The sequence below is a fragment of the Sturnus vulgaris genome, chromosome 10, assembly GCF_052056855.1.
Source record: "Sturnus vulgaris isolate bStuVul1 chromosome 10, bStuVul1.hap1, whole genome shotgun sequence".
Classification (NCBI taxonomy): domain Eukaryota; kingdom Metazoa; phylum Chordata; class Aves; order Passeriformes; family Sturnidae; genus Sturnus; species Sturnus vulgaris.
Window position 1 is genome coordinate 10,812,992 of NC_142252.1, and position 24,163 is coordinate 10,837,154.

General features: G+C 40.7%; 1 protein-coding gene across 5 annotated transcripts in view; it reads right to left on the minus strand.

Annotated features, from left to right (window-relative positions):
• Positions 1-23,386, minus strand: part of TFDP2 (transcription factor Dp-2) — a 58,750-nt gene extending 35,364 nt beyond the window's left edge. For 2 of the 5 annotated variants that reach the window (XM_014877895.2, XM_014877892.2), the window contains exons 1-3: positions 18,247-18,398; positions 6,962-7,055; positions 1,198-1,264 (exon numbers count right to left, since the gene is read on the minus strand). In XM_014877895.2, the coding sequence (XP_014733381.1) occupies positions 1,198-1,264; positions 6,962-7,003 (109 nt within the window). In that variant the 5' untranslated portion in view covers positions 7,004-7,055; positions 18,247-18,398. Of the gene's footprint in view, positions 1-1,197; positions 1,265-6,961; positions 7,056-18,246; positions 18,401-22,941 lie in introns of those variants that run through there. The other 3 variants (XM_088170789.1, XM_014877893.2, XM_088170790.1) reach the window with 3 other exon arrangements.
• Between the last annotated feature and the right edge of the window lie 777 nt (positions 23,387-24,163).

Consider the following 24,163-nt stretch of genomic DNA (forward strand, 5'->3'; position numbering starts at 1 on the left):
TAAAGGATACTTCAGACTGAAAGTAAGAGACAGCTTAGACACTGGCTGTATCTGTACAGGTTTCCCCAGCTTTTATGGAACATTTGATGCTCTAAGAGGAGCAATCCATTGAGAACAAGATGTTGTATTTCAATAGAGATGGCAACAATTTCTAACTATACCTCAACATTAAAAAAATCATTAGATCATAACATGTTATAAAATATACGAAAATGGAGGTAATAATGCATCCATCATCCCAGAAGCAAAATCTGATAAAGAGTGGGATACAGGTCACTGGGATATTCCTAACAGTAATGATCCATACTTTACAAAGTTATTCAGTTATTTTTTGGACAAATTCATTTCTTGTTTCAGAAATTATTTGAAAATGCTGCACTTAGTCTTCTTCCCTAGCATCACAACACAATAATCACAAAACAGTGAAGAACAAAGGGCAATTATCTCACCAATGTGCAATAAATAATTCTCAAAGGCCTCCACCAGTCTGTCATGCTCTGCAAAGTTTAGAAATCTAGGAAGATACTGTAGCTCCAGCCATTTTCTGTTTTGACTGTCTCATTTTTTTCAATCACTTAGGTTTGATGGCCATGAGTCAAAAATCCACCTTCCTGTTACTATATACATTGGTTTATTGCAGTAGATAAAAGCAAACCAGTATTTACTGACAAAGGTTGATTGAATGTTTCCTGAACTACAAATCCTTGAGTTTTCTAATATAGATAAGGGGGTTATTTTACTGGAATACCATAGCTGTTATGACCATGAATTGTTTTTGAGTTAAAAGTGATTTATCTAGAAGTGCTAAGATAAAACAGGGTAAGACAAAATATAATTGTGCAGAATATTTAGAAGTATGACATCATGCTTAGCCTTTGTTATTTTGACTACAACGGAATCAGGGAGCTTTAGGGGTGGGGTAGAAATAAAAAAATTCAGGATATTATTCACCATCAAGGAATGAAAAAAAGGGCTTACTTTATCCTCTTATTATTTTTACTACACCTTCTTTCCCCCTCTGAAATTTTGAAGACCTTCCCATCTTTGCAACTGACACTTACATGTTGGTATTATACAACAACCAGAGGGGATGTATGAAATATATTTTTGACATTTAAATTCTGAGTATCCCAGATGTGAATCAACCATATGCAGTGAATTAAGTCTTAATGTACGTATTGAATAGAATTCTCTTACCTTTTGTTGGACTCTGGTTCTGATCTATAAATCCTTTCAAGTCTCCATTTGTGGAAGTCACACCAACCTGAACAAAACATTTTTGAAGTCTTAAAATATGATAAACCTTTCTATTTTATCTAATATGCAACTAACAATATTATGAAAGCAACTTTCTGCATTATGAAACATCATAATCCTATGGACAGTAGAGTCTAACAAGAGCATGAGACTCAAAGCAAGGTATCCAGGACATTTACTGTGTACATGTGAAGACAAACTCTACTTTTAACTAAGTTGTTACCTAAAAAACACCCTGAAAACTCTGGCTGTGTACTATATATGACCCAAGCAGCCCATTCTGGCTATTATGGTATAAGGCACTGTCCCTTCCAAGTCAAAGAGAGCAGCTGCCACCAATAACACAGCAGAAATCTGCCCATGTCCAGTTGCCTCAGTATTAAGCTGCACAGTGCACAGGTCTGAGATGTGACAATTGATATATTCTAAATACATTCCCTAGTCTTCAGACATACATTGATTTACTGAGGGCACGCCGGAAACATGGAAAACTTAAATCTTATACAGAATAGTGCAACTCAGACTTTGGCATGCACACAAAGGATAGGAAGGTGTAGTTTGTACAGAAAAATACAAGATCACAGCTCCTGGATGAGGAAGGGAAGAGACTGGAAATCTGTCATATCCTAACCTCTTTTTAAAATATTATAAAATTTGAGTACTTCCGTAAATCATTGGGACAAAGGGTTCCACTAGTCAAGTTAAAAGAAGGCAATCATGATGATGAAGGATCAAACATTTTGCTTTATTTTACAGATATATGTAGCAATAATGGAATCCATGCTAGGGCCACTTGAAAAATTTTAATACACTCATGTTGGAGTATAATTTAATTTTAGGTAAATTAAACAGTAGCAACTTAACTAGAACTACACAAAAGAATAAGTACTATAATCATTCAGACTCTCAATTCTGATTAGAGACCTGGTATCCAGCAAATAATTTTTGTAGGGGAAAATCTGCATACAGCATTGTGACAGACTCTTGAAAATACTAAGATTTTTTTCCCCATCAGGAGACAAATAAGATCAACTGTTTCTGCACTACTCTGATTGTAAAACACTGCCCAGATGAGCTCAGTTATCTGCTTGTCTAAACAAGTCCTTGGAGATGCTCAGTACAGCTCCTCAGTTTATCTCAGACGTTGTCAGTACCGGACCAGCTCTTTCCTGCCCTTCCTGGCACACCCAGCTCGACCCTCCCACCCTCTCAGGCTTGGGCTGCTGCGGTGTCCCCAGAGGCTGTGTCCAAAGAGGGGTGTCCCATTTTCGCTCCCATTCCAGGGCTGTCTCCCAGCAGGTGGCAGCGGTGCAGCAGGGCTGCCGAGGGCCGAGCAGGAATGCCCAGACTGGAGTAGGGCAAGGGAGGAAGAAATAAAAACAACCCAAAGCGTCTCCTCAGCACGGTTTGGTGACGGAGCCAAAGCAAAAGAGCAGCACTCCAGGAGCTCTTGTGCTTGGGCACAAGGAACGCCCGTGTGGTCAGAGGCCACTGTGGTTCCCTACACTGAGGAGATGTTTAACCAGAGGTTGGCACGTTGGAAACTGCACAGTGTAAAGCACTGCAAGGTGTTCCAGCATCCAGCCAAGGGGAAGAGGCTGCACTGCTGGTTCACACCTCTGCTGCCTTCACACAAACAACAGTGTCAGCTCCTCCCAGGACCCCTGCCTGCCTCTGAGGCAACTAGAACAACACAACTGGGAGAAATTTTAAATTCAGGGGAAGAATAGGGGTCCACAGGGATACATATCACGTTAGATTATGGGCCTCAACTCATTCCAAGAGAAGGAATTACAAGGAACATCTTCAAAGACAGCACTGAAATTTGTTCTCAACTGAACATTCAGCTCTAGAGCTACAACTGTACATTTCCTTATTAATTCAGATCAGTGTTTTAATCAAACACTAAAGATGACGTACATATACAATGTCAGAATGAAATTATAACTTTTACGTTTAATTCTTTGAAAGATTTAGAAGGAAATGCAACAAAGTACTTGAGAGGGTCTTTTTGTGTGTATGTTGTACTTCAATAATCCAAATGATACAAAATTATAGAACTTCAGTTTGCACAGAAATATGTTGTTTTCATTACAATGGTCCTAGTAGCACATTTATAAAGAGCAGCAGTTTTCTCAATTTCATAATCCTGGTATCTAAGTTTAGAAGAACCTGAAAACAAACTTGAATTTCATGAGAACTGAAGTGAGAAATGTGGCAGATCTAAATAAATGTGTTTCTCTTGCAGAAGAATGATCCTATCTAAGCCATCAGAAGAAGCAATGTGTGATGCAACACCATGATACTGCTGCACATCGGGACCTTTATCCGATTCCATCTCGGTGTTCAAGAGGTCGCAGACCACGTTGTTATCTGAGACAGACCACACGCTGCTTTTGGGAATCTTGTAACGTGACAACTCCTAAGCTGAAGCCAGAAAACAATCCAATGCTTAATTGGTATAACTGGTTACTTTTTGTACTGCTCCTGTGATATTTCTACTTTATACCACTGGTCCAGAGTGTCTGGATTACTGGGCAGGGCAGGAGCTGGACTCCTGCTTCTGTTCATCTGCAGCACAAGGAATCCAGCCATGATGGAAGATGAAGAAAGGACTTGGCAGGCCTTTGCATACTACTAAATATCTTTGAGGTTTTTGTTTGCCTTTCCTGTTAGGTGACTAAGTTTCCAAACAGGGTGAGGGGAAAGAAAATAAAGAGTCGCAGCCAGAGTCTTGGATGGGGCCAACTGCCATGAGCAGCTCTTGTAGCTTGCCTTGTAGCCCAGCTTTCTCTACTTCTTGGCTGGGCAAGTCTCCATGGTGAACCTCAGCAGTTCAACTTTCTTCCATGCTGACATGTGAAAGAAGAGTATCACAGCCATTTGACTCACCTTATCTATGGCAAGACAGCCACCCTCTGAGAAGCACTGACAACTTCACAATCAAAATGAAGAGTCTTACTCAAAAAACCTGCTTCAGTTATATTACTCATTTGTTTGAGAAACTAAAAATAAATTTACCATGAGTATTTGCTCTTTTTTTTCTCCATTTGTTAATACTGTTTTGGTGTCTTTTTACCTGAAAGACCGATGGGAAAGGAGATACAAAACAGGCAAGAAAAAAACCACATTTTCTCATATAAGTAAAGAATGAAATAACCCAATTGGACAGGATTATTTGAATTACATCTGGGTACAAGGTATATGGTAGGCACATAAACATCTCTTTTCCAAGAGAACCTGTAACTTTTATTTAACATTTTATTATTCATAGCTTCTTTGGTTGTGGATTAGTTTTCTAAGGAAGGTCAAATTACCCATAAACAATACTCCACAAGCAGATAACAGAAAAGGTCCTGCATTTAAAGAAAATGAGCAGTGAGGCCAGCCTGGATAATTCTCCCACCATACACTCAGAGTAAGGAAGGAAGAACAGCGATGGGGAAGGTTATTCATCTTGCATATACATTCAATGTACAGGAGCATTCTGGCACGTGCTTGAAGCCCCAGCTGCCTTGGACAGAAGGCTGCTCAACACAGCTCCCTGCAAGGTGAAAAGCCATTCCAGACAGAGCTCACTGCACAGGGCTGTGATGCAGCAGGAGCACAGACATGCCCAGCTGAGGGGCAGTGCTTACAGAATGCAGAGGTGGCAGCTTCCCACTGTGCACATTTGACAGAAGACATGTGCCCTTCTAGAGTTTCCTGCAAGATGCCCCAACTCCAGTACTTTAAAACTTCCTTTCCTTGATGTTTCAACATAAAGGAGAATGATGGAAGTACTCTCATAAAGCAGCTCTCTTCCTCAACTCTGCTAATAACTAAACCATTTCTGACACTGTAACAAATACTAACATTTGAAACAGGTTTTGAGCAGCAGAAACCCCCAGGCATACACAGAATCTAAACCCTGTAACTCTGCAAATTCAGAAGCATTATGGCCTTCTAACAGCATCAGGAAACACCAGGGCTGACACTATTGCCCTGAGTGTGCAATTCTGAGTAATCACAGTTGGGAACACCCTAAGAAGTGCTACCAATAAGGACAAAAAGCAGATGACCACCATATGAACAGGTAAACATGAAAACTGAGTCCTACATTCACCTGCACCACAGTAGCTGATTAATAAAAAAAAGAACAAAAAAACCCAACCCATAAATATTAGGTATCTGACAAGGTTTGCATGAGTTTGATATGCAAAATTTTTAATCATGAATACCAATAAAATATTTCTTCCCTAAAGTAAGCATAGTATTGTGCTGAAGTAAACAACAAAATTGTATTTCTATATTCAGCACAAGAGTAGGTTACCCAGACTGAATGTCACGTCTGTCTTCAAGAGATTTTTCAAAACCCAAAGCCCTAATGGAGCCCTGAACAAAGCACCAAGCAACTGGGTTCCAGTGTCAAAGAGCTTTACACAAAACACCAGAGTAGATGGCCTCCTGAAATCCCTTCCAACCCATGCCACCCTATGACTATTACACAACACTCCATGGATTTTATTGGGATTGGTATTTATCCTTTGACTGCATCGAACAAAAGGTCAAAGCCACAAATGACCTGGATTTGTGCAGCTGTCCCACATACATCAGTAGAATTACTTATTTGTACTAGAGCTGAATATGACCTATGAAATAATAAGCAAAGAGCTTTGAATATACACATCAGTTTACTTCATGTCTTGGTAAAAGTGAGATACAAGACACCTCAAAGCCTGAAACTACACACCAAATGAAGCTATTAATAAAGCCAACAAATTTCCAACACTTGAGAATTAATTTAATCAAACGATGTCATTGGCACCAATCTTACCCAATATGCACAAAAGCTTTTGCAGTTACTGAACAAAGCACAATCCTAGGCTACCTGCACTTTCACTGTGGGGCACTTCTTTGGTGGTGTTGGTTCCTAAACCCACTCAGATTTAACCAGAATGCAGGATGCCCTGTCAAAGACAGTCAACAGGCAAATTGCTCAGGGCCCAAAGTCATACTCCATTCATTGATCACCAGGATTAATCAGAACTGTGCTCTATACAAGCTGTGTACCTCAGGAAGCACAGCTAATTAGGCAGAAAATTAAGGTCAGGATGTTAAGACATTTCATAAGCTTCCTCAGAACACAGGATAGAAGAGTCAAATATAGAGCCTCAGGACACCACTACAGGCTGATTAATGAGCAAGCAAAGAAATGAGAAGGCCTTCAGTCTTCTGGAAACCAAGAGTGCACCAACAGTAGCAAAATAACATGCAGTCTTTCTATTCTTTCTTGAGATTTGAGACTCAGACTCAGTAGAAGTATTTTACAGAGGTGCAAAGGTGAGAAGGTTCAACAAGATGTGCATCTTTCACATAAGTTTGAAGAAATGTTAGAGGAATCACAGACTCACAGAATATCTCAAGCTGGAATGGATCTGAAAGGATCAATATGAAAACAGCATCAAGCATTGCCTCAGTTATCAACCTAATCCACAGCTGAGTAAATTCCACATGCTTAAAGAGCTCCTAACCAGTTTAAATTTATCAAAATACCGCAGAAGATGATGGGGTACATATTTGTGGCATACAAAAATCAGAGAAGATTTCTGAAATTGAAGGTCTTTGTGATTGATTTCTTATATTTGTCCAAACAATTCTGAGAGTCAGAAGTGGCTGGCAGAATGCCAATATGAAAAGTAACACGTTGAACAGTCATACTTACATTTTTTGCCGTCATGTCAGACAGTATTGCTTTATATTTCATAAAGCCATAAGATATCCCTTTTCATCTTCACAGAATCTTTAAAATGAACATCCTGTAAGACAATTAATGAAATGTCTTAGCTGAAACCCAAGCTTCGGATAAAATAATCACCACAATAGTCAGGTTGTGCAGAGATACTAAAAATGTTCATTACTTGGAACAGGCAGAGATGAAATCCTTTATATAAAGGCCCAACTTACATAAAGGCCTGACTACTTTCATGTGCTAGCAAACCATGTTATATCATTACTAAAATTTTGTAATTAAAACCATGCAATCTTTTGCAGTTAATGCAGATTGGCTTTAAAAATAGAAGTGAATTACTTCTCTCCACTGTCTCTTTAGCCACCAACAACAGAGAAGGCTTTTAATGAAATGTATATATACAGAAAACATTCAAGGAAAAATGCAAGAAAAAGATATTCAGCTTTAACTCATCTTTTAAATGTTTTCATGCTTGTTTATGAAACCTGTGTTGTTAGAATGATAATATTAGAATTCCAGGAAAAGACAAAAATTTTGGTATACCAAAAAATAGTTTAAAGTGACTTATTTTTTCAAATGATAGCTTCCAGAAGTCTTAGAGAAAACAGAAGAGAAGTTACAAACCAATGCAGTGAGCAGAAACCATTTTAAAGACAGAATTAACCTGACAAAGTGTTTAGGTACCTTGAAAGTACTTTATAAGCACTACTTGCAGTTAAAAAATAGACTACAAAAGACATTTGAATTGCATTTGGATGAAAAAGAGAGAGAACTGTTCACACTTTGAAGTGTGCAATCAACTGAGTAAAATTAGGAAGATACCTAAACTACTTATCAGAGTCATGACCATTAACAGCAGAACTCACCAGCTACAAAAGCAGGGTGCAATTGATGCCATTTCCTCTGTATTTTAACCTATGAGAAGTTTCAGAATGGCTTGACAATGTCTGCACCTCCCTTCAGGGAAGTGCCAGGGGTTGTCTCAGTAGCGTGTGTAACTAATGAGGAACTCTACCATCACATCCCATCACTACTTTAGTAGTTTTGGATAACCCAGGAGAATTTTAAATCCTAAGCTGTTTCTATACATTTCTTGGTTTATTCAGACATCATATCAATTAAACTGTTAGTGGTAAACCATTTTATTCAACTTAGAGGTGTCCTCCACTTCCTGTTGACTGAGTTGTACTTATCTTCCTTAGTGCCTCCCTTTATTGCAGCCATAATTAAGCAGTTACTCCAGCATGTGAATACCAAACAATTCTACTAAGACATTCTCCTTTGAAAACTTGTATATTTTAGTTTCACCACAAAACATCCAAGAAAACAACACAAATGCTTCTCTGCCTTCAGAGAAGGCACTACAAAGAGGTATCTATTCCCACCCTGGGGAAAGGAGCTACTGGATTTGGTAGTAATCCTGAAACCTGAAGCCATAAAGCTACAGAGATCATGGCAAGGAGCAAATACTGAATCCTTGCAATGCATCTGAAAATTATGATCTTTGTGCCTATTCTTTTTCAGTATTTCTCACCCTTACAGACAAACTCTCTAAATCGATCAACTGGAGCTCTGGCCAAAACTCATGTTGCAGTCTGACCTCCCTCTCTTTCTTTAAGAGGCTTTACAAGTAATTAATTCAAATAAAATGCAGCTAAGAACATAATTGCTGATCAGTTTTAACTCATTTACAGATAAGCAAACTAGGTACATCTTTGACAAGTTATTTTCTGTCAAGCTTGATGATCCAGAAGGTATTGTCCATAAACTATTAGAGTCCTTTGCCACAGTGCTCTTCAGCCAGTATGAACAGTTGGTATTCTTCCAGCCTTATGAACACATTTTGTCAAGCCCGAGAAGCTAGACTTTGTGACCCCACCATCTGCCATGACCTCTTGTCAGGTTCAGACAAAAGAACCGACACAGATGGCCTCAAAATGGAGATTTTCTTCATCCCCAGTTGCTGCATGTGTTTACACGACACAGACAGAAAAACATAAAACTCAACCTTTTTTCTTCTTTAGCTGGTTTCTGCTGAAATGAAGCTGCATAAAGATAGGTTCAGAGTCTAGAGCACATGAGAACACAAAGACTGCTTTTTTTTGAACTGTGTTTGTCCCTTCATCAGCTAAGCCTTGGTTTATAAACCACTCCCATAAATTTGCCGTTTGGTCATATATTGTACAGTGCAAGTAGCCAACCAAACTGTCTGACTTCGTAAACTCTGAGCTGTAGCTTCTTCTAGAACACATCTTCTAACCATTTATGCCACTGGCATTAAAAAGCCAGTTTGAGCATTAAATTTACAGAAGCCCAGTTAATCAAGCTCCAGTTACAGCAAAACACTACAGGAGTTTTATCTGTACCAACTCTCACTACAAGTTAAAAGCCAGATCTATACTGAAGTTTTGGTGATTCTGAAGCTGAATCCCAGTGCAACAAACAGTGCAAAACAGAAAACAGATATCTGCAGAATAACATTGCATTTCTTCTTATGTTTATTTTCTATCTATTGTCCAAAGCCTTATTTTTAAATTACCCCTATAAGACAAGATAACAGTCTGTTCTCTGCTTTATAAACTTACCTTGGTTTCTCTTCTAAGATTTTATCAGTACTTCAAGTCACACCCTTACCTAGACCAGCACCATGCAAAGATCCTCCTCAGTGCCAGAGGCCAGTTCCCAACAGGAAATGTCATTTATGTAATATTACATCAATACTAAACATCTACAAATGAAGGCAACCATTGGACAATCACCTAAATTGTTATGATGAAAAGTCCTTACAGAACACATGAAAAATAAAAGAGATATTTTAGTATACTAGAATGATTTTTATCACCACTAAGGAGTCCTTTTTTTCCTTTACTTGATAAACAGTATTGCAAAGTGAAAATTATTCCAGGTAATTGGGTCAGCTAAGAGGAAAGTGTGATGAGTTCCAAGAAACCTGTATAACACCAGCCTTTCCACAGGAAAGTAATTTATATTCTTCATATTCCTCTCCATCGTACGAACTTTCAACTATTACAAGACTGATTTCAGAAGACAGCAGTAACAAAAAGACTCCTTATTAATCAGTACAGGCTTAGTTTTAAACAACTAATTTATGCACAGCATCTACATGGCTTAAACCACCTTTTACACATATGCTGCTTCAGTGTGCCTCAGTTTTCAGAGCAGTAAAATTTCAGAATTATTAAGTACTCATCAGAAATGCACCTGCTCCAGGAAGTGTTATCTTCCAGCTTGTTCCTAATAAACATTTCAATATCTAACTCCTTTTTGAAGAAATATAGATTAAAGAAAAAAAACCAAGACAGGAATGCCATAAACCATCCAGCTTATCACTCAATGAAGCTCTTCAAAAAAGCCAACCAAGGTATTTATTCAACAAGTCACATACACAGGATGAGAAATAAGTCACCACCTTCAGCTGTCACACAGTAATTTTTCTACTGTAAATAACGTTAGAAAAAAGCTCTAAAGAAGCATTTGAAAGGAATTCCCACCATGATATGTATGATAAAGGTCTGGCAGGTGTCACAACTTATTTTTCCAGCTTTTACTGTGAGCAACTTTTTGCCTTCAAAAAAGTTCCAATAGATAACAAAGTGATTACAGAGACTGAACAAAAGAAATTCAAGTGACTTGACCACTGAATGATATTACGAGTTTTTAACAAAATAAAATAATTTGAGAAGAGCATTCAGTGCAAAAGTGTCATTGTTTAATCACCTTTACTTGACTCAAAAGGCTGCAGCCTAAGAAGTACAAAGTACAGAAGTTCTCCCAACTACACGACACAAAAAGGAAATGAGGATTACTGCTTTAAATCAAGATGCAAACGAAAGATAAAACTACCTGAATCTAATTTGAAAGTGAAGATTTCATCGTGTAGTTAATCAAGATCGAGCAAAATGCCAATGGATCATCAGAAAAAATGAACTGACACCTCCTGGCAACAGCAGTAATTATGACTCAAGTTTACACAGCACAAAGAACCTGGAAAAACAGATGAGGCATTTGTGCAAGTTCAATGAGTATAAACTGTAGCACCTCAGCTCCAGGAGGGAGAACCACCGACCTGTGTAGTTTGCTAAAAGCAAACGTCCCCTCAAGGACTTTGTATAGCAAATACTGATGCAACAAATGAACTGAATCCCATTCAGTACTCTCAGAGTTGATCCCAAATGCTACATCCCAATTACTCCTACTATTTGCTATATTTACTCACTGTTGCACCTATTATATTACTACCAATGTACATATTGTATGACTGTACATACATACATGACTAGAAAAAACACTATTTGATGGAGGCTACTGAATATTCTGAATCTCAGGGATGAAGACAGATCTGAGTGAGAAGAACGTGTAAGACAGGAAGAAAATCCAAAGCTGGATTCAGACTCTCTCCTAGCTGAAAGGGCTCAGTCTCCATTCATTTAACTGCACTGCTGACCCTCAGGTTCTGCTGCTTATCCAGTCCTGACAGGGCTGAGTCCCCAATTCCAGCAACCTGGAACTGGATGCTCGTTCCCTTAAGGGACTCGGTTTCTCAGGCATGTTCTGGGACATGCTCAATGCCAGCACCAGCAGTAAACTACATGTCTAAGAACAGGGACAGCACTCATGGCTTCTTCCAAAACCAATGAGGTGAGACATGTCTCTTATCGTCCAAGTAAGGAGAACTTTACATTAAACATGTGGAATAATTCCCAAGCACTTGAACCTTTGAAGGCTCTTTTAATTCCCCAAACCAGCTTGCTGTCATTCATGATAGAGTACATAGGGCCTGACTTCAGAACAGTGGCTAAAATTCATGCAGCACTTAAAGCATCATCTAACATGTCTTTTTGAGTTTTAAAGACAACTTTTATCACTACCAAGATAAATTTCGAATTAACAGAAATTTAGCTGCAGGTTTTTTTAAGCAGGCAATCTATTCTATAAGCTCATTTTTTGTTCTCTCACTGTAGCCCATAGCTGACTACTATACAGGCACAGCATTGGGGAGTCTGCTGCTTCAGTGGTAAGAGGCAGGCACAACTTTCTTTCAGAGTAAACAGCACACTATTTTCACAAATACATTTTTTGCCTTAAGAAATTTCAGTCTCACAATAGATTGACATTTGAAAAAAAATTAGTGATCTATGTGATGACTGTAAAATACCTTGGTAAGATGGTTTTTGTGCATTGCCAAGAATACACTGGCTCCTTTTTCAGTCAAGCTCAGCTGAAAACAGCATCTTTTTGACTACTGAGACTTCACACTAACTTCTTGCTAACACCAGCTCATACACTGTTTGATACATCAAAGAATGCCCTAGATATTAATCTGGTTTTGTAAGTTTTAATTTTGAGATTTAAAAATTTCCAGAATTATCAGTGTATTGACAAATATATGGAAAAGTCTAACCACACTTTTGAGATATACTTTTGGCTACACTTCACAGCTGGAAGGATCTTAACATCCAATGAACTGAAGATAATTTTACATTTGCATTTAATTAAAGATCATCAAGTTATATCGCAGCAAAAAACTTGATGATGAAGACTTGGTAGCTATTTCTTCCATTTCCTATATAGTTTGCTAGTAGTTTAAAGCCATTATTTAACTCTACTCTTGCATGAGTTGAAGATTATCCCTTCACCAAAGGGTACAGGTTTCAAAAATTTTCATACTTCTCTAATTATACTTTAGTAAAAAGGCAAAAAAGGGATTTTTCTGGTGATGCACAAGCTCACAAATACTGATTACATCACACAAAATTACCTGAAGGGCACAGTTCCATGAAATACATTGCACTGCTCTGAGATTCCACCCCTGCTAAGATTGCTAAAAGAGATCTTCCACATCTGCCATTTGTCCCACTTTCCACTCCCTCCCAATGCTGCACATTCTCAACAGTTCCCATTCCCACCTTATCCCCTCAGTGAGCCAGTTCAGTTCTAATATTGTCAGAATTTCAGCAGTGGGGCTGAAATGGGGTAGAAGAAAATTTTCCATATGCTGTGACCCCTGACAGCTCCAAGGGCCACCCCAGCCCGTGCCCAGGACCAACCCTCACATTTCACCACTGACCAACCAGTTCACTCTGGTGTCCAGAACCACACCACGATTTCATTTCTGAAAAAAAGCCCTCAAAATTTACTTATGGATTGAAACGTGACAAAAGATTGGATATGGTTTGTGCAGATGAAGATTACTGCTTGCTTTTGAAGAGTTCACTGGGGTGTGTGCAAAAATCCATTAGGAAGGGGGATATTTTTGTCTCCACAGCTTTCCGAATTTCTTATACACCAAAGAAACAGAATGAATAATTTGCTTTTGACAGAGAGCAGAAGCCTGCTGTTATACCAAATCAATACACAGCTTGAAACCGTATCAGTTGTATGTATGAAATTATTGATTAAAAAAATATTGAATGTATTTTCAATTGTAAGTTGAATTTTAAATAAACTGAAATTGACAATAACCTGATTGCACCTTTAGGAGAACAGAAATATATTTCTCACATTTCTCAAATCTCAAGGTCAAGTTTATAACAAAAGGAAGTTACCTAACTCCTTCCTTCCTTCCAAGAAAAAGAGAGACCATGCACACACAGGTTTCTTATTTCACTCTGAGGACATAAGCTCACTTTCACTTGCAGTTTCTAATCTCATCCATAATTACTGGTCACGTTACCACCATATATTCTTGGATGACCATTACAGCTCACAAGTGACTTTCAGCATTGGCATTCACAAGCCCTAATGAGCAACTACTGATATACTGGCTTTAATTCTCACAAACAGCACTACAATAGCTGCTACCAAGTTGAAGAATTCCTCTATACAACTAAAAGTTCACAGCCTTAAAGACAGTGGATACCTGTTGCAACCTGCTAATTTCTTTCTGACCTTATTTTTCTTTTTTCCCCCTAAAATTTGCAGTAAGAAAACAATAAATGAAAATGGTCTCTTATTCACACAGAACACATTTGCTTACACCACCCATGCGTGATGGATTATGAATTCCTATCAAATTAACCTTCCCATACACCCAGCCAGATGTTATAGTCACCCAACAAAGTCAGTGAGGGACTCTGTTGAATAAAAGTACTAAAGAGGTTGTAAGCCACAACTGAATCATTTGCTATTCCCAACCAAACCAACACAAATCTGGCAGCAACAGGAACCTGATGGAACAGGAGAAACCTGCCTTGCCAAACAGAGAAGCATACTCTAAGCTCCACAGGAAAAAATAAATTACACTGCAAGACCAGAATTACATTCACAAATGGATTTTGGTCTACAGAGGTCAACAAAAAAATCTGTATTTTGGACACAGGTACTCCATTCACTGTTAGCAAAGAATTGAGGAACAGAAGTCCAGCCTCAGCTACCATCAGTGCTTTCTCTGACTACTGTTTGTGTAAAACCTGGCGGTCAGGGCACATCCCACTGACTGAAATAACACAAAACCAGTCAAAACAACATCTCTTTATAAAAGTAGATTATTTCCACGTGAAGGTTATGTTAACTAACAGCAAGTTTAGAAGTTTTGTGAAAAACCTGGCTGTTCATGTCAGTCAAATATCCTACAGACTGTAAACCAGGAAGATCCCACTGCTGTGACAATTCTGCGTAATGTCTTCAAAGACACCTTTAAAGAAACCCCTTCTAGAATTCATGCTTAAATGATTTGGGAAGTTGCCAAAAATCAAGTTGTCTTCTCCTTTAAACATTATCAAGTCAGAAAGAACCATGCCAACACCTGAATTGTGGCAGTTCACAACCAAGCATACCAACAAAACCACTCATCTTTTCCCAGCTTGCTTCCAGGCTCCATCATGACAGCCAGTACTGGATGTGAGCTGCCTAAAGCATTATTTTTCACCAAGACAGTGCTACAAAAAACTAGAAGTTAGTTCAGGTTTCAGTAAAGACAAATACCCTCAAAAATGGCTTCACAGTAGGCTGTGGATTTTGCAAACTGTGTTCTGAAAGGCAAAGAGTTTCTTCAACAGTACTAAGTGAATTAGCTGGACCTCGAATTATTTTCAAACATCATCCCTTTTCATTTAATTACTGTTCTGTATTTCACTAGAAGTATGATATTCTAAAAAGCTGTGCTTTTGTTACAGTTCCATTAATGCATATGACAATATATTAACATATATAATGGTCTTGCAAACTGAACTATCGTAGGCCTGCAGTTTGACTCGCTTAGATTGATTTTTATGCTATAAATATTGAAAAGCATGAAAGTAAAGTTGAACAGTTTGTAAAGCCCTTTATTGGAAACTATCACTGTACACAGGACATCAGACCAAGGAGGACAGGATTTCTTTTAATAAAACTATGAAAACAAGATCATTTGTGACCGCCTCAGATTCTTGCAGAAGACTGGCAGTCTACAAATCAAATAACCGGGGGGGGGGAAAGAATTAGTTTCATTCTAATACTGGATGTTACAAAACATACATGAAGAATCAATCCAGAAAGTTGTTACAAAACTGTCACTCCCTACCACACCTGCACCTTTTACAATATTTCCTTGCATATCTCTGGTTTCTCAAATCCTGCCACAGGCATTTGTGCTCTCAATTCCACCATGGTACGTGCACTATTACCACACCAAGACATTGGTATTGTTTTTCACCTAATACCTAAAGTTTTGTGATAAACTCATCTGATTCCCGTGGTTTCTTGGCTTCATGCACAAAAAAACCCACAAGTGTATTTCCTTGCAGCCGACCAGACAGCTGATTTTCCCTATTTTAAGATTCACTGTTGGTTCATTAAGAGTCACGTACAGTGAATGTAATTGGAAGGGTAGCAGAGAAAGTCTTATACCATTACACTCGAAAAGCAAACAATTTAAGGAATCGCTTATTAGAGACAGCCCTGAGAACATTATTTTAAGGCAGCACACCAAAAGAAATGCTATTCCAATAACTGAGTTAGACTGGCTTTAACTAGAACTCATTCGGCTTCACATTAGGATGCAGAAATTTAAATATTTCTGTCTACATATGATGGGCTGCAGCAGCTTCCCCCCCATACCATGCAAGTCACTACTCTTATATTGCATTTAGAGATTCACATTCTGCTTTCAAAGGCACATTGACAAGGTCTGCACATCTAAACCAAGTAACATCATACACCCTTGAAGAGGATGTAACACTGGAATTTTGGTCCCTGTTTCTTCACTAAACCTGTAACAATTTTAGCCAAAACTACTGAAAGATATTCACTGGGAGGGTGCTCACAACTGTTAAGGAAGTGTGTCCAGATGCACCAGAGGTCTCTACAGTGCTGTCCAACGTACACAAGAGCAGACAGAGATAAGGAATTCTCTTGTACTCCTGTACTGAAATCCCCTCCAAAACAGCGCTGCTGCTGCCCAGCTGGATTGCTTGGCCTGTGCCTTTTACACTGGAGAGCTGCTGCCAAGATGCTGTTTTCAAAACTGTACCTTCCCACTTTGTAACGTGAGGCCCCCAGTCAGAGCCCTCTGCAGCAATTAAAAGCATTCCTCTCACTGGTGTGTTTTCTGTAAAATTATTTACATTGTTAGTGCAAGTCAAATGATTTCTTTTTGCTATGCTGTAGTAGTGATTTTTGTTCAGAGTAATTGGTCAAAAGAAAGCCAAATAATTTGACAGTAATATAAGATCACTCTTAAGTTCACCCATGAGACAATCTTATTAATATTTAATAATTTTCATTTTTTCCTCTAGTATAGAACTAAATCATCTGACCTGTTACTCTGTCCTCTTCTAGAGGCACTAGATTTGCTTCACAGTAAGAAACCTTTCAAAGAAGAACATGACTTTTTTTTCCTCTTCACCACCTCTCCTGCCAAATCTTTTCTATAATGCAAACTTCTCTTTAGTCCTCCATGTTTTTTTTCAAAGGGCTATATTTAACACTCTACATGTTACTTTGAACAGAAGTTCCTGAAATTCAATACTTCACTGCGTAAAAAACACCAGTGAGTGTATACAGCATTGGCATAAGTATGGGCTGTGAAATACAGTTCTGCATTTGCCCTGCAACACTGGCCCTCTCAGTCTTTGCCCCACTTATACAGATCTCTTTTTCTGCATGATAGGACATAATATAATAAAAGAAGGGAAGTTAATTTGGGAAAGGTAAAATGATAGAGAAAACGTATTAATTTATTTTTAAGAGAATCCATTTTCACCAGCATAACATTATTTTTGAATCAAAGATTGTATCAAGTTGGAATTTGTTACAGTACCACACAACCTCCAACATTTTATTATCTTCTGTCAACATAATTAAGCTACATCAGTGATAGTAGTTGGAAAAAAAGTCACTGAGCCATATTAATGAAGGGTCAAAAAAATAATTGAACTGCTTTCAGAATTATGAAAGCTGACCAAGAAAAAATTTGTAAAAATTTTTACCCAGCATACTATATCATATCAATTAAAACTATTCATTTTCTCTGTCAAATCAAGAATTTACAGAGAAAATGAAACCCCAAGTCCTTTCTCCAGAGAACAGCACAAACTGCGATACACAGCTCGAAATCTCCCCTTTACTCAATGAGGGAGCACGCTCTCATTTGCGGTTTTCTTCCACATTTCAAGGAAGTTTGCTTATTCCGTATTTTCCTCCCATTGTTTGTATTCTCAGCTCCAACAGACGGTGTTTACACTGCGTTCACCTCTGCCGCTGAGCCCTTTACAGCTGGAAGCCCGGCCAGGCCTGTAACTCCCAGGAAGAGGCAGGCAGGGAAGTTTTGTTGTTGTTGTTGTTGTGCCGGACTGACCCTCTCCAGATAAGACCCGCGGGTGAGAACCGCCCCGACACGAAGTTCAAGCACCACCGAGCAGGGCCGGGAGCTCGGCCGGTGCCTTCCCGCTCCGAGGCCGGAGCCGGGGCCGGGCCGGGCCGCCGCTCGCTCCGCAGCCCGCACAGCCCCGGCGCGGCCCAGCCCCGCCGCGCAGCGCTCCCCACAATGGAGGAGGCGCCCCGGCTGTCACCGCCGCCCGGGCCCGCCCGCAGGTGTCGGGCACCGGCTCCCGCCCTCCCGGGGCGCCCACCCGGCGTGAGACACTGCGGGGGGACGAGGTGGGGCGAGAGCGAGGTGCCCGGCGGCACCGGGGAGGGGGCGGCAGGGTCGGCGGGACCGCGCTGCCCGGGGCACGGGGGGGGCGGCCGCTGATCGCTGAAGAAAGGCGCTGCCCTTCCCCCCGCCAGCCCCTCACACCCGCCCCCCGCTCCCCGCTCACCCGTAGGCACGGCCACGGACGAAAGGTAAGGCGGGCGGCGGCGCGGGCTGGGCCCAGACAGCAGCGCCGAAGCGACGAGACGGCGACGGTCCCTTGGCAGCCGCCGCGGCAAGGAGCGATCGAGCCGCGTCGCGCCGACGACGCCTCTCGGCCGGGCCGACGCCGCGCACTGGCCGCTGGCGAGGAGGCCGCGGAACCGGGACCCCCCGGCGGCCTCCGGTACGCGGCGGCAGCAGCGCCCCCGGCCCGGCCCCGCCGCCCCCCCGCGCCCGCCCCGCGCCGAGCGCTGCCCGGTCCTGCTCCCCCGCACAAGCTTGGCGGCGTCTGCCGGCCGGGAGCGCCCATTGGCCGCCGCGCTGCGTGACGTCAGGCGCCCTCCCCGCGCCATTGGCCCGGGCCCGTGTGTGTACACACACCGCCCGCCAATCCGCGGGGCCGGCGCCGGGGGGGCGGAGCGGAAGGGCGTGGCCGGCCGGGACCCGCGGCCCCCGCCCCTCCCTCGCGGCGCGCGCCGGCCGCTGTCAGGGCTCGGGGCCGCGGGTTCGATGCCCGCGACCGCTCCAGGCGGCCGCACCTGTCCCAGCGGCGCCCAGGTGCTGCGGGCGGTACGGCTGTATGAGTACACAAATATATAAATATATATAGGCCTATTTACACACAGCGCGCGGCGCCGCGCTGGCTGCGGCCGCCGGCCGTGCGGCTTACCTGCCAGGCGCTGCCGGGGCTGCGTCCCGGGATGCAAAGTTCAGCCCCGCCGCTGGCCCGGCGCCGCGGGCGCTGCAGGAACGTCCGATCACGGCGCGGGGCCGGCGGCAGAACGAGCCCAGGGCCGCCTCTGCACCGTGCCCGGGCCCGGCTCCGTGTTCCCCTGCGAACAAAGGCTCCCGGGCCAACAAAGCGGCTGCGAGCCCCGGGAGCCCCCGCAGCCGCAAAAACCCAGGCCCAGGTCGGCGCCTTAGAAAAGCCCTAAGAAGTGTTTGATTTCAACATTTCCTTACCGCTTCAAAAAACTGTTTCAACAACTCAGAGTTCTGTATTCTTACAGAGACTATATAAATAGAAAGCACTCCTGGGAGCAAAAAAAATAAATTCGGCACTAGTTCCATTCAAAGCAACGATGCAACATTTGTTCAGTCTTTCCCGAGTGCAGCCAGGCACACATCCAAGGCATGCAGTTACCCATTTTGCACATTTCTCTAACAAAATTCAGCTTAATGCCACTGAGCAAGCTGAGCAAAACAAGGTTTATGGGGACACAAACACTATTTATGAGCTTTACATCTCTGCAGATCATATATATACTACATCAAACATGGTAAACGTCTTTGTTTTTCTTGCATTACAGACAATATTAAATGCTCTAGAAAGAGGTATTTTTGATCCTGTCCATTAAAAATGGAAGGAACATCAATAAAACAGGTGTTCAGCCTATAAAATCGAGTTCCTAAATGTCAGTGTAAGGAATATACTAGGAAACAAAACCTTTATTTACTTCAATGGGGCAGTTTACAACTGAAAATCTTGCATGTGCCTAGGAATTTGCAGATTTCGGTTTTAGTTTCTTTTCATCCTTTATAAAACACTTCCATGGCATGTACCAAGATCTTTTATCAATATTGGCAGTGTTATGCAAGATACATTCACAAAAGGAGTAGAAATATGCAAAGTATTGTGTATTCTCTTGGAGTCCCCTCTAAAAGGTACAACCACAACCACGATGCCCTGACAAGTGCAGAACGCACACACCTTAATAAAGGAAGCAAACCAGAAGTGACCAGGTTAGCTGGCTTACTACACTATTATTAGTTACCACAGCTAAACAAATACTTGAATCCAGCCTCAATAAAGACATTTAGGCTTCACAGATCTCTTTTTGGTTCATTGGTTTATTTACTTTTTTGCAAAAAACACTGATGAGCTGAAGTCAGATACTGGAACTGATTATGAGCATGAAAAATAGCCATTTTAACCCCCAAGGAGAGAAACAGAAAAAGGAAGGTCACTGCTGTAGTTTGCATTTGCTTTCAACAGCAAATTGCAGACTATATATATATATATATATATATATATACACACACACACACACACAATTGAATTTGAAGGCGGTGAAACAATGTCCAATTTGCATGAGTGTAAATATGCTACTGATGTATCATTCTAAACCAATACATAATCTTTCAGAACTTTCACAAATCCCAACTTTCACTCTAGAATGAAGGCTGCATTGAAAAAACCCTAGAATTGGGTTTTTTAGACATGCTAAGGTGTGGGTTGAGCAGCTATGCCCGCCCTGCAGGAAGCTCTTGTGTGTCCCTCCACAACCCGTCTGGTGTCCCAGCCTTGGAACATCACCTTGCTCCACCTGCCCGGTCAGATCCCTCCTAGATGCCCCCTCTTTTCCCTTTCACAATACATCACCTTTCAGTATTTGCTAGTTTTACTGCTTTCCTGCCAGCCCACAGCCCTTGCTGTGATAACCTGCACAAACATTAACCCAAATCAGGCTCCACCTCCACCACCAGCCCCCCTTTTCTCCTGCTGAACTTGCCCCGACTCCCCATAAAGCCTTAAGCTAACACACTGCCCAACTTCTGGGTCAGAGCACTGCCGTGCTCCCTGACTCACCTGTAGGACTGTCACACCTCTTTCTTTCAAGAGGGGCTCACACCTTTGTACTCTTTGCCTCAGACCAGTAACACTGACTAGCAGGAAATGGTTTTTACCTCTTTCCACAAGACTTCTCTTCAACTGATGAGCTTCTTGTGTTGTGCCCTTATCCTGGAAATAGTGGGACTAGTTGAAAGATCTTGCTACAGAGATTATGCCAGTAGAAGGTAGCAGGCTTTCAGCAACTCAGTATTTTGCTTTTTATACTTTCTCCTGACAAGAAAGCAAGTCTAAATGCTCTTGTTAAAAACAAGTAAGAGCAACTGAATTAATTTCACATAAAATTAGCTGTTCGAGTAGAACAGAAAATACTGCTTAAAAGAAAACAGTACTCAAAAAGCTTGGGCAAATTCATTACAGTAAGATTTTACAGTAAGATTTTAAACATAGCTGATTTGATCTTTTTTTTTAGCTATGTAACAAAATTCATACAGCTACTCAATATTTTCAACTATCTGAAGACTTTTTCATCTGTTCTTTCTCTTGATATACAACAATTAATCCAATAGTAGCAAGATTTCTCCAACAATAGAGGGATTATTATGAGGCATTATTTTTCATGCCACACAGTCCCCACATTTGATAGGGCTATATGTTATGAATGATACAACTGCCAAACTGATATGATGTTATCTACTATCAGCACTGTGTGATCTGTGAAGGCAGAATGCCCAGAGATCATTAACACAACTGAATTGCCAATCTTCATATGCTGATGAGCTGCATTAGTGTCTAATCCCAAGTAAAACATTAAATCTCAACTGAGTCTCTTAAAATGACAAAGCTACAAACTAGTTAGTATTTGTAATTTTGTACGGTTATCTTTACTATCAAACTCAGCTGATAGAAAATGTAAAATTGCATATACTTTCCAAACTGATGAAAACAACATTGAGACAAAAATTAAATAAAAGTAAAAAAAGACAGCAGTAAAAGCTGCTATATTTTAAATAGAAGTTAGTATGAGTGAGGTTCTAAAATGGTTTTAATACCCTTCTGTGTAGCAAAAATTGAGACAGCACAGCACCTATAAAAATGTATCTAAAGCTTATTTCACATCCATTATCAATTAGGAGGTACCACTTTTAGGTATCATCACATTACAGATTTCCTAGGAAGATAAAATCAATTTTTCTTGTAAAATATAAGCAAAAGAGGCTTTGATCAGTAACCAAGTATCTTCAAAATGTCAGTTAGTCTGCTCAGTCTTTGGGCAACTTCACACGACCTCCGAAGGTTGCTCCATCCTGGGGGACTTTCAGATGCCCTTCTTTGTTTCAGAGCCTTACTTCCTACTTTGAACCTCTCCACAACAGAACTCACAACTCTGCAGGGCCATTTGAAAGATTCAGCTGGAAAATATACCAAGGCCTTTTCACATCCTTGATTTGTAGTGAAGTTTCTCTCCTGTAGATTTGAGGCTAGTAAAAGGAAAACAGCTTAAATTTCCGCTTCAAATTAAACAGTGACAGTAATCCAGAGTGTGTCCTCTAGGACACTACCTGGAGCAAGAGGACTATATAATGTCTTGGGTGTCTTCTCTCTCTCTAGCTGTGCCATTGCCAGGGTGAAAACCACCACATAAAGGTGCAGTATCAGGCACATGATGCAGAGTTGCCTTCAGCAGAGTGATTTGAAGAAAATCAGGTTCAAGTCCCGTTGAGCTCTGTCTGGGAGCACTGCAACAGTGCCTTGTTCAGCCCAGCAAAACCTCCAGGCTAGCAAGACAACCTAAGTCAAGGAGCCTTCAACAGAAGGGCAATAGGTGGACATTATACCCAGGCAGATGTTGATGAAACTAAACTCCCTCAGTGAGAACAAAGTGTAAAACACCAGTGACTGAGGCACAAACTTCTGCCCAGAGTGCCAGACTTAAAGCCTTTCTCCTTGGCCTTGGAGAGAGAACCCTCTTGCTAATGAGTATTTTCTTTAGCAGTGACTTTGTGATGACAGAGGAGAATCCCAAGCTGAATACAGGTGTTAAAGCACAGCAATTGTTTCACATATCCTGTAACTGCAGAATCTTACCTTACAGCAGGAGGAGTGGCAGGGATCTCATCGAGGGGCTTTATATTGGAATCTTGGCACTACAGCCTGGCATGTTACTAGAAATCAGCAGCCACACTTGCTTCTGCATTTCATTTGAGGATTCACATTAAAGAAGGTTAAGGAGAATTGGAAAAATACCCAGAGAAAAGAAAATTGCCAAGATGTAGCACAGGTTGAAGGGCAGAATGTAACAGAAGAACAAGAAAAATGGCACATTAAGCTAGGGCTCACTAGTAAATGAGATGGAGTCTGAACACAGCTAGAGGAGATGCTCCAGCTGAGGGTACATGATTGAAGGAAACTGAGGAAATGGTGTATGATTTGACCTTCTGTGTAACAGCACAAGAAAACGAATTATAGTTCTTCAGCCCTCTTTCAATGATGTTAAATCTATAAACATATCTTATCTCCAATGTCTGTGGAATACAAATCACCCACAGCTTGAACTTGATATTATTCTGAAATTAAAATGTTTAATCATTTTACAGTTTGGAAGCTGATTTACACAAAACCCTGAGAAAATTACAAAAATTTAATATTAGAAATAAGCAAATATATAAGAATAATTAAGTATACATTTCTTTAATTATATTTTATTTGTTTAAAAAATACGAAAGTAATTTACAGCTTCAAAAATAGACTTTTTACTCCCTTTTAGCTAATAATGATAAGATTTAAAAATGGCCTTGAAGATACTAACAGTAGAGATTTTTACAAGTTAGATAGCATACCTGGAATTAGTTTTAATGCATCTGTGCTGGCCACTCTAGATAAGACAGCTTTTGATCTTTACAAAATTTTTAAAAATTGAGCTACAAGATAGCTACAAAGTATCAGCTATAAAAATCCTGGATTTTTTTAATGGAGTGTTGAAAGCCTTTGCTTTTGTATTTCATGTTGCATTTCATCTTGATCTAGTGCACAAATAATGTGATCACAGTGCCTAGTGTCAGCCAAAAGGTGGTAACAGGCTACTATCAAAACAATGTCCTTGTATGCAATTGAATTCCTCACAACCCAGCCCCAACAATCATTTTGTTTCTTAGCAATGCCTAGGGGAGTAAATGTGCCTTTTACCCTTCCTTGATGATTAACATACCCAAGATTTTAAAGATCCAAAGGGAGGCGAGTTGCTCAGTAGAAAACCCACCACAGTGAAAACAGCCCATGTGCAGTACATGGTAGGACTTAAGCAGCTGGG